We start from the raw sequence: 11410 nt of genomic DNA, 5'->3' as shown, positions 1-11410 counted from the left end.
CGCAGCTAGGGGGTCACCCGGACTCTCCGGCCGCGGCGCTTCCTTTGCCGACGCTGCGCGAGAGGCCGCCGGGGCCGAGGAAACCGCCCCCGGAGCCTCCGCCCACCCGCCGGCGCCGCCCCCGAGCCGCCTCGGCCGTAGCTGCGGCCCGGGCGGGAGGCGGTGGCGGCGGCGGCGGCGGCGGCGGCGGCGGCGGCCGGCGAGGCGAGGCGGCCCGCGCCCTGCCTGTCAGGCCACCCGCCCGGCCCGGCTCCGTCCGCGGGCCGCCCCTGATGCGAGGGCGCTGCCGCTGGGGCCATGCAGCAGGCGCCGCAGCCGTACGAGTTCTTCAGCGAAGAGAACAGTCCGAAATGGCGGGGACTGCTGGTCTCGGCCCTGCGGAAGGTCAGTGCCGGTGCCCGGGCGGCCGCGGGGGCCGAGGGAGGTGGCGGGGCGGCCGCGGAGCGTCGGCTGAGCCCGGCGGCTGGCAGGGGGGGTGGGGGGGGTAGGGGGGGTTGGGGGTTGCCCGGTTTGGGCCCCTGCGAGCTTCTAACGGGGCTTCTGCACGTCCTCCCAGTGCTCGGGTCCTGCGGGCCAAGCTCTTGCTCAGTGGCTGGCTGTGGGGGGTTCAGAATTGCCTGTTGCATCCAAAAGGACGTTTTCTCAAGTTTTTGCCTGGCCCCGGAAGGAAGGTTTTGTTATGATCATAAAAATGGATTTCATGTTGCAGTCATTTCGTCAAGCAACTTCCGCCGTTGGCCAATTTGTTGTCCTCAGGCTGGATTAGGGCAAGAGAAAGTCTTCGCTGGTGTTTACATAGTTTCTAAAGCAAAAGTTCATTTCCAGGCCTGGTAATTACCTTTAATCAGGTTCTTTGGGGGTGTTCCCCTAGGCAGTTTGCTTGTCAAGGGTGTCCACTCACGAGGCGGTGCTTTTTTGTAACATGGTTGTGTTTCACGTGTGAAATGTCAGTGGGCCCTAATACTCCTTTTACAATTCTTGAGGGAAATTTCAAGTGCTTCCCTCACTTCCTGCGAAAGGTGTCCTATCCGTTTACAAGAGATTTCGCCTGGAAAACTTGGTGTTTCTTCACTGGGTGCAGTTTAGATCTTGGAATCATTTTAAGGGGGGCAAAAAAGGTGCATCTCATAAAATAACCTGTCAAGTTTGGGTGTATACCCTGGGTGCATCTCTCTTACAAGAGAGATCACATCACCTGTAGGTGATCTCCGTTTGTGAATTTAGGTAATAATCGTACTATCATTTTTAAAATAAACCTTTTTGTAAGGTCAAGACAAATTTAAAGACTGCAGGATTAGGCATCGTGTTTGCTGAACATAGGCTTCCATTGCCATTGATGCAGGGGGTAAGTACTGTCTGCATTTTGTGCAAAATAACAATAAATTTTAAATAATTAAAAAAAAAAGTAATTTGAAAGACTGCACTTGAAAAATAAATCTTCAAATAACAAATTTCTGCAAATGAAGAAGTATATTTTAAAGGTGAGAACATTTTCCTCATGCATTTGGAGTTTCAGATTTTCCATCGTTTCCATAATTCTTACAAGGAGATACTACCTGCCTTGGGCCAACACCAGGTCATGTCTTTTTTTGAGAACTTGGTGGTGGAGGTAACTAGGGGGCAGTTATCATTTCACTGGTATACTAGGTGTTGAAGTTAATTGACTTGACTTCCTGGGGCAGCCTGATTCTACAAGGAGGGAGAAAGAACTGCAAGTATGCCAAGAGTAGTGATAATGAACTCTGTCTGGAGTTGAAAAGTAAAGGGGGATATGCTGAGATAGTTATTGACTCTTTTGTGAGTAATTGCACTCAGCAGAAGGTGAGTGCAGTTAGCAGGTAGGCATGTATTTTTGGCAGTGGGATGCAAGTATCTACCTACTGGTCCTTTCTGGTAGCAAATAGCATTTGAGCGTGTGTTGCATAATTTATTCCATAGGTAGCTTTGACCCTAATAATCCTGCATGAACAGAGACAGATTTACTTCTTCAGGTTCAGGTGGAAACAAAGCCAGAACAAGTATCCTAGTCCATTGCTTTGAGACTGTTAATTTGCCTTTATATGCTGTTCTTGTTTACCTGGAGTTCGGGTGTCTTGTAGATCTGTACTGTCTTGTACAGTTCTCATAGATCCTTTGCTTATGGAATAAATACATCTAAGAAAATTTGGTCTTTCGTGGTGAACTCAATTCAAAAAGCAATTTCCATTTAATTCATTAATTTACTATTATTACAGAAGTGAGATATATTCCTATGGAATTTTTTGGAAAATTTTTGGTGTTAATAATAACTGGATTATGTCCAGTTCTGTGGCATTTGGATATTTGTGGTATTGCAACATGCAGGTTTATGGTGCCTGCTAAGAGTTACTGCTCAGGAGGAGCTCAAGGTTCACTCTTCATTTGTAGGATGTGTTACATTCCGGTCTATACCTGCCAGCCATACCTTTGTACAATGGGAAATCCTGCCATTTCAAGGAAGGTTTTGTCTTTACTTAAGAACTTGGCTTGCTTCCTTCCTCCAGCTAACAGATAGTTACAGACTACTAGGATTAGTTGTAGTGGTAGTATTGGTCTACTAGGATTTTTCTCCTCCAGTTGGCTTTTTCTTCATTGAACATGTGGAATACTTCTTGTAACTTTTTTTTCTTTTTTCCTCTATATTTATCCCTGTTTTTTTAATTGAACTTTAATTGATATTAATATTTATTGAACACATTTTAGGTACCTGGCACCATGCTGGAACTAAGATGAAATAAAGATGAATAAAAGCCATGCTCTTAACTGTTTACCATCAACACTGAACATTCTAAACCTTTTGGTGTGGGTTTATATAAATGAGATAGCTAGCAGTTAGGAGCTTAGAGTTATGTAATATCTGTATGTGTGTATGTGAAAAGAACAGAATAGTTTAATTGCCTCTATCAGATTCTACTTGGGCATCTTGGTGGAACCTCTGAAACTTAAAGTATACTTTTCTGAAAGGTAAAATCATGACTCATGCAAATATATATGAATGTGTGTCAGTGATTTTGATTCAACTTATTACCTAATAGGGGAACTCATAAGTTAATATTAAAGCTACTTCATATGAAAATTTTAGGAGATAGGTATTTATAGACAATTTAATAAAGGAATATTAAGATTGTTGGGTTAGATACAAAATTAGTTAATATCCTATAGGGACATGAACAATAAGTTTTGGATTGTATTTTCTACTGATTTGAAATTATTTGCATCTGTACCAGATAAAAATCTCAATGTTAATCTCACAGATTTGTAAAATAGCTCAGTCAATAGACAGTATTCAGAGGTTTGAGCACAGCATTGTACTGAAAGATACCTAGTAATGTCTTTTGCTTATTTTCAAGTTTTGGCTAATTTTTATGAAAATCAGATTACATGGTGAAGTTGACCCTGAAACCACAGGGGATTCTTTAAACCAACCATTGTTGACCCTGAAACCTCAGGGGATTCTTTAAGCCAACATTAAATATTTGTTTCACTACATAAAAGCACAAACATTGAAAAATAGATTTACGGAAAAGTAATTTTGGAAATAGAAATGTGTTCTTTAACTTTTTGTTTTGTTTTTGTTCTTAAAGTTTTTATTGTTGTTTTTAACTTTTAAAACTACTTCAGGTATAGCATTTAAATACATAAAGAACTACAAAGGGTCAAGCTGAGGGAAATAATATTACTAAATGGATAATACATGGATTGTTAACATTACTGCTGAATTATGTATCTCCCTTAAAAGAGCCAGAAACATAAATGCCCTCACCACTACTCCCCAAGAACGCTGAAGCTATCATATTACTTGGGAGAAAAAAAAGAGTGTGGGATATACTTGTAAATGCAACTTATTACCTGTGTCTTTGAAATGCCTTTGGTACTTTGGTATGCGCTATTGATTTTATGCTGAAAAAATCAGTGTTAGCATTCTATGTATGGAAGACATGCCTTTAAATAATTTTATTAGACGTTTTTCATCCGTGTTGTTTCCCTTGTAGATGCCTTTTCTTTTGGGTGTTCTTCACCATGCTAAATGTGGAAAAGAAAATGTCTGTTGCCTTTCTCTCTGCAGTTAAAAGTGTCATAGAGAGTTAGAAAGAAGTGGTTGAATTGTTCCTGACTTTGATTCAGGTTAAATATGAACTCCTCACCCCAGACATTACGGTTTGCTCTTAGATATCTGTGTAAAATATAAGATATACAAGACAATATCTAGTTAATTAAATAGCAGTCTATGGCAAGGAAGAAAAAGGAAGGAGGTTTTGGTTTAGAAATGCTTTTGTGAACGCTGAAAGATTCTGGTGTTTCTGCCTTTGTTACTCTCTCTTGGAGCCATTTTAGAAGACTGCTCTGGACCTTTCTCGGGCCCAAAAGAAAAGTAGAGGGAGCTTTGAGAAAATAAAATTGGTGTCACTGATACAAGAGGGTCAAGGAGGGCTTCTCTAGGGAGATAACATTTGTGCTGAGTTCTGGAGGATATATTCAAATATTTATTGAGTGCCTCATGGGTGTCCTGTACTACTGTTGATACTGAGGTTGTGTAGTAAGGCCTCTGTTCTCCTAAAGCTTCCAAACTAAATGTCTGTGTGGGAGAGGCCTGAGAAGGACAGACAGTAAAGAACAATTATCTGCAAGATCAATAGGAATTAACAGGACAAAGAAAGCGGGCAGAAAGGATTTGAGATTGAGGGAAAGGTAGAAAGGTGAATTGTTTTAAAGAACTAAAACCAAGTGAAAAGAAAAAGCTGGTTGGTATACTAGGTTAAGAGGTTTCTATTTGAGAGTAGGAGCCCTGTAGTGTTATTTATGTAACAAAATAATTAGATTAACTTGATCAAAATTGCTTTTTTAAAATATCACTCCAGCTGAAAGCTAGAAATGAATAGGATATCCTATGATTTTTTTGTGACGTCAGGCCTGTTCTGGATTTCCTAAAGCCACTGACTAAAACAGTAGAACTCCAGGGAGTCACTTGGAATTATTCCAAACTAATAATGACCCAAACTGACCCAAGGGGTTCAGCCAGAACTGGATGAGCATTAGGAATGCATTTTAACTTGCTGCATTTAGCTCCCTGTCAGCTATGATTTAGTAGCCGTCCCCTATTTTCAGTTTAATTTTGGTATGGTATATATGGAGCAATAATATTCCATTAATGTGTTTTATGCTGACTGTGCAAAGCATTACCTGTGTTACCACTTGACATAAATCAAGTGTATGTCTTTTATATTAACCATGGCCTCTCTTTCAGGGAACAGTAGTTTGATTATATTGTCTGTTAGTCTGCATGTTTGAATCAGGAAGGAATTTTAATGGAACTAATGGATTTAGCATTATCTCATGTAGTCACGGTTAAAAATTAACAACCTAAAACTCTTATCTTCTTTTACGTGAGAACATATGATGGTAGAAAGCCTTTGAAAGGTGTAACTCTTATACACTTCACATTTTAATGTGTAGAAATGAAGCAACACAAAATAACATCAAGATCTAAATGTCAGCACTAGTATTGTCTTGCAAATAAAGTTTTCATTCTCCCTGTTTTCTTCATTAAATCACTTTGTAAACTCAAACATTATCTAGTACTTACATAGCACTTTCTAATTCTTTCTTAACCTACCCATTAGCGGCATTTGGCAGTCGAACTCCTCCTTTTTCTTGAAATCTTTTCCTTGTTTGGCTTCCAGGACACCAACCTCTGCAGGTTTTCTCCATCTGGCTATTACTTTTTGGTCCTCTCCTTTGTCAAGTCCTCCTCCTCTTCCCAAACTACATTATCCTGACCTCCTCACTGCTTAGTTTTTGGACTTAAGTTTTGTTTTGTTTTTTTTTTTTAAAGATTTTATTTATTTATTTGACAGAGGGAAATAACAAGTAGACGGAGAGGCAGGCAGAGAGAGAGAGAGGGAAGCAGGCTCCCTGCTGAGCAGAGAGCCTGATATGGGACTCGATCCCAGGACCCTGAGATCATGACCTGAGCCGAAGGCAGCGGCTTAACCCACTGAGCCACCCAGGCGCCCCTGGACTTAAGTTTTTATTTACAGTCATTTGTAGATCCCATCCAGCCTCATGGCTTCGCATGTCATCTGTATCTGATGATTTTCATATTTTTATTTCTGGCTCAGAACTCTCTCCTGAGGTTGGGTAACCAACTCCTTTCTTGATACTTCCGCATCTCAACCAATACTGATCTCCTTCTCCCCCCACCCAAACCTGCTGCTCTTGTAGTGTATCCTTTATTAGTAAATGGCCAGCTTCTGCATCCTTCTAGTTGCTCCAGATAAAAATCTGGAGTTATTCTTGAATCCTGCCTTTCCTAATTTGTGTAATCTGTCAGCAAATTGTTTAGCTCTACTTTAAAAACTGTAGCTATACTCAACCACCATTTCATACTCTTCCACTTTTACCACCTGGGGCCAAGCCATCACCAATCTCCTGGAATGTTAAAATAGCCTGTAACTGGTCTCTCTTCTGCCCTTGTCCTGTTCAGTCTTTTCTCAGCGTGGCAGAGATAAGTGAAATCTTGTCATTCCATTGTTCAGAACTCTTATTGCTTCTCAGAATAAAAGTCTAATAAGTCCTCTCAATGGGTTACTACACTCTGATGCTTCCTGTTGCCTTTACATCTCTGACTTCCTATACTTCTCTCACTTTTTTGCTCTGTTCCTTCCCTACAGTGGCTTCCTTGTACTCACAGACAGATTCTAATGTGTAGACATATTCTAATCTCAGGAGTTTTTATACTTGCTGTTTCTTCTGCCTATAACAACCTTCCTGCAGATTAAAAGCATGACTGGTCCTCGTACCTTCTTTAAGTCTTCAGAAAAATATCATCTTGAAGAAGACTCCTCTTGGAGCCTATTTAAAACCACTATATCCCCTGCTTCCTGGGCATTCCTCTGTAGATGTTCACAACATAACCCAATCCAAGCTTATTATCATTGTCCAAAACCTCTAGTGTAAGTGATACACTCAGTTTTCAAGGCAGAAACCTGATCATCCATCAATCACCCTTCCCTTCCTTCTCACAGCAGGTTGAAATTTCATCAACATTGAGTCTTGATTCTTTCTCCTAAATTAGAGGGTTTTTGTTGTTGTTGTTGTTGTTGTTGTATTTTTGCTATGTGTCCCCCAAATAAGTTTTTAATTGTTAAAATTGTTCAAGTTCAAATAGTTGCAGAAGGTATAATGTTTTGTATTTGTTCTAAATACTGATGTTTTAAAATAGTTTTACCAGTCTTGTCTTTTTTTTTTTTTTTTTTTTTTTTTTTAAAGATTTTATTTATTCATTTGACAGAGAGATCACAAGTCGGCGGAGAGTCAGGCAGAGAGAGAGAGAGAGAGAAGCAGGCTCCCGCTGAGCAAAGAGCCCGATGCGGGGCTCGATCCCAGGACACTGAGATCATGACCCGAGCCGAAGGCAGCGGCTTAATCCACTGAGCCACCCAGGCGCCCCTACCAGTCTTGTCTTTTATTTTAAGATTTTATTTATTTGAGAGAGAGACAGTGAGAGAGAGAACAAGAGGGGGAGGGTCAGAAGGAGAAGCAGACTCCCTGATGAACAGAGAACCCAACTCAGGGCTGGATCCCAGGACTGGGATCATGACCTGAGCCGAAGACAGCCACTTCACCAACTGAGCCACCCTGGCGCCCCCACCATTGATCCTTTTAAAATAAACACGCAAAGTGCTTTTTAAAAAATGTTTTTATTTTAATTCCAGTTAACATACAGTGTTAGTTTCAGGTGTACAGTATAGTGATTCAACAATTCCATACATAATCCCATGCTCATCATGAGAAGTGCACTCCTTAATCCCCATCACCTGTATCACCCATCCCTTCTACCTTCCTCCCCTCTGGTAACCATCAGTTTGTTCTCTGTAATTAAGAATGTTCCTTGGGGGGACGCCTGGGTGGCTCAGTTGGTTAAGCAGCTGCCTTCGGCTCAGGTCATGATCCCAGCGTCCTGGGATCGAGTCCCACATCGGGCTCCTTGCTCCGCAAGGAGCCTGCTTCTCCCTCTGACTCTGCCTGCCACTCTGCCTGTGCTCGCTCTTGCTGTCTCTCTGACAAATAAATAAATAAAATCTTAAAAAAAAAAAAAAAAAAAGAATGTTCCTTGGGGAGCCTGAGTGGCTCAGTTGGTTAAGTGTTTGCCTTTGGCTCAGGTCATGTTCCTGGGGTCCTGGGATCGAGCCCTGAGTCAGGCTTCCTGCTAAAAAGAGAGCCTGCTTCTCCCTCTGAATAAATACAATTAAAAAAAAAAAATCTGCTTCTTGGTTTCACTCTTTTGATTCCTTTTGCTCATTTGTTTTATTTCTTAAATTCCACATATGAGTTAAATCATATGGTATTTGTCTTTCTCTGACTTATTTCACCTAGCATTATATTCAACCTTCCTCCATATTGTCGCATATAGGATCAAAGTGCTTTTTTAACAGTTGGGAAATTTTACACTATTCTTTTTTCTCTTTGGACTTTTCGTTCCAGTTCCTCTGCATAATTATATTTTGATATAATGTGTTTATGCTTAAAAGTCTTTATATTTATACTTTATTCAGCAACAAAATGCTGTATATTGAATCTTTAAAAAATTTCTTCAATGAACGTGAAGCATCAAAATGTTTCTTTTAGGGTTCCTGGGTGGCTTAGTTGGTTAAGCGTCCGCCCTCTTCTCAGGTTGTGATCCTGGGAACCTGGGGTCCTGGGATCGAGTCCCACATCAGACTGTCTGTCCCTCTCCCTCCCGTACCTCCCTCACAACCCCTACTCATGCTGTCCCTCTCATTCCGTCACTCTCTTCTCTCTCCCAGATAGATAGGTAGGTAGATAAATAAATAAATAAATAGAATCTTTAAAAATATCTCTCTTTTAGGGTGAATTGCTAATACGATATAGTTGAGCAAAAGAACATACATGTCGAGGCGCCTGGGTGGCTCAGTGGGTTAAAGCCTCTGCCTTTGGCTCAGGTCATGATCCCAGGGTTCTGGGATCGAGCCCCGCATCAGGCTCTCTGCTCAGCGGGGAGCCTGCTTCCTCATCTCTCTCTGCCTGCTTCTCTGCCTACTTGTGATCTCTGTCTGTCAAATAAATAAAATAAAATCTAAAAAAAAAAGAACACACATGCCATGGATTTTGAAAAATTAGTAATTTTAAAGCTTTATTGAATATGCATTATTTAGTGACATCTGTGTAGCTCTCTACCTTGTTTTTAAATTAGTTCATGTTTCATGGGTGACTATTATTGCTAGAATGAGATAGGGTCTTGCTCTTACTGAACTGTGAGTCACAGTTCAGCATCAGTTCTATTCCTGTTTCCCTTCTGTAGATATAAGCCCCGAAAATCCTTGTTAGCACAAATAGAAGAAGAATTTAAAGCAATCAAGCTCTTTTTTTTTTTTTTAACATTTTGTTTATTTATTTGACAGACAGAGATCATAAGTAGGCAGAGAGACAGGCAGAGAGAGGGGGAGAAGCAGGCCCCCTGCTGAGCAGAGAGCCTGATGCAGGGCTTGATCCCAGGACCCTGGGATTATATGACTTGAGCCGAAGGCAGAGGCTTTAACCCACTGAGCCACCCAGGCACCCCTCAAGCTCATTTTTTAAACTTTCTTCAAATTATATGACAAAATTATATTCTTATCTGTCAAAAAGAGTCTTAATAATATATCAGCCAGTAACTTATTTATGTTCTCCTGCAATTTTGTCTCAAGTAAAAAGTTGGAAACCACCTGACTTGCAGAATGATTTGTTACCTGGTCTTCAGAGCTATTCACTTTTTCATTTTCTAGCTTTTCCAGGACTTGCCAAAAGACTAGTAAGTATAACTGTTACTTTTTGCTTAGAGATACTTTGTTTAGCTCCATATATCCAGGAAGGCTTGGGAAAATGAAAACAATATTAATTTTAATATACTTTAGCTATGATGATATTAATTAATAACATGTATTTTACTGTATATGTTCTTTAAACATATTTTCGTTGAATCCTTGGAGCTGTATATCTAGTTCATTGTATTCATCTTCTGTTGCTGTTTAACAAATTATTACAAGCTTTAGGGGCTTAGTATAAATTTATTGTCTCACAATTTCTGTAAATTAAAAGTCTAGGCACAGTTTAGCTGGGTTCTTAGTCAAGGTTTTATCTGGGGCTGCAGTCTCATCTGAGGCTTGGGGTCCTCTTCCAGACTCATGTAGTTATTGGCAGAATTCATTTCCTTACAGCTGTAGGTCTGAGACCCTCAGTTCCTAGAAGGCTGCTGCCATTCCTTGCCGCATGACCCTCCCTGTAATATGTCAGTTTGCTTTTTCAAGGCCAACAGGAATGCATCTGCAGCTGTTTCTTATTTCATACTTCTAGATCTACTTTCAAAGGACTTACCTGATTTGGGTTAGGCCTACCTAGGATGATAATCTTTCTGTTAACACCAAGTCAACTGATTAGGGACCTTTGTCACTTTTGCCTTATATGGTAACTTGATTATAGGAGTGATATCCCATCATATTCACAGTTCCTGCCCACACTCAAGAGGAGTACACACAGCATGTACATCAAGGGGTAGGAATCCTAGGGGCCACCTCAGAATTCTGCCTACCACACTCATTAATTTAATGTAAAATATCCACCACATAACTAAATTGGTAAAGTTAGTTTTAGTTGTCAAGCCAACCAGCCTCATCATATTTATCTTATTTGAGACAAAGTCAAATGAATATGTTAATACATATCATATGCCAGCCATCTCACTTCTGAATTCTAATAGTAAGATAGAAAAATAGTTAAGGTGTGAAAACTTGCTTTGAATTTTTTCTCTTGAGTGAAATAAGGTATTGTTGCCTTTTAGTATTTCTTCTTCTTTTTTTAATGGTTTTATTTATTTGAGAGAGAGAGAGATCATGAACAGGGTGGAACGGGTAGAGGCAGAAGCAGACTCTCCGCTGAGCAGGGAGCTTGATACAGGACTCATCCCAGGACCCTGGGATCATGACCAAAGCTGAAGACAGATGTTTAACCAACTGAGCCATCCAGGTGATCCTGTGGCAGATGTTCTTTAAGAAAGAGTACATGTGGTAGTTTTGGTAGTATGCTGAAGGAAGTGGGTACTTAGCCCAGGGAGCCTTAAACTTTAAATAAAGCGTATTTAGAATAGTGATCTTTTCCTGGTTCACAGAGGGAAAAAGCCAATATTAATTTTTTTCAATTTCAATTTTATTTTTCACTCATAAGTTTTTCTGAAGTCTGTGATGTGGTGACTGCTACTGTTTGCTTGCTAATGAGTAATGGAAGAAGGTAAAACAAATGAACAAGAGATAGAGAGGTTTTGCAGTAAAAAGAGTTATGATATCTTTTGTTTTCTCTTACAGATATGTGCTTGTAGTTTACACTTTTATAGTCATTT

At 40.4% G+C, this 11410-nt stretch overlaps 1 protein-coding gene across 4 annotated transcripts in view; it reads left to right on the top strand.

Annotated features, from left to right (window-relative positions):
• The window catches only part of SOS2 (SOS Ras/Rho guanine nucleotide exchange factor 2), an 80288-nt gene continuing 68878 nt past the window's right edge, over positions 1–11410 (top strand). For all 4 annotated transcript variants that reach the window (XM_032344177.1, XM_032344176.1, XM_032344178.1 and 1 more), the window contains exon 1: positions 1–384. In XM_032344177.1, coding sequence (XP_032200068.1) covers positions 298–384 — 87 coding nt within the window. In that variant the 5' untranslated portion in view covers positions 1–297. The remainder of the gene's footprint in view (positions 385–11410) is intronic.

Source organism: Mustela erminea, chromosome 5 (genome assembly GCF_009829155.1).
Source record: "Mustela erminea isolate mMusErm1 chromosome 5, mMusErm1.Pri, whole genome shotgun sequence".
NCBI classification, from domain to species: Eukaryota; Metazoa; Chordata; class Mammalia; order Carnivora; family Mustelidae; genus Mustela; species Mustela erminea.
This window is presented reverse-complemented; position numbering and strand designations above follow the sequence as displayed.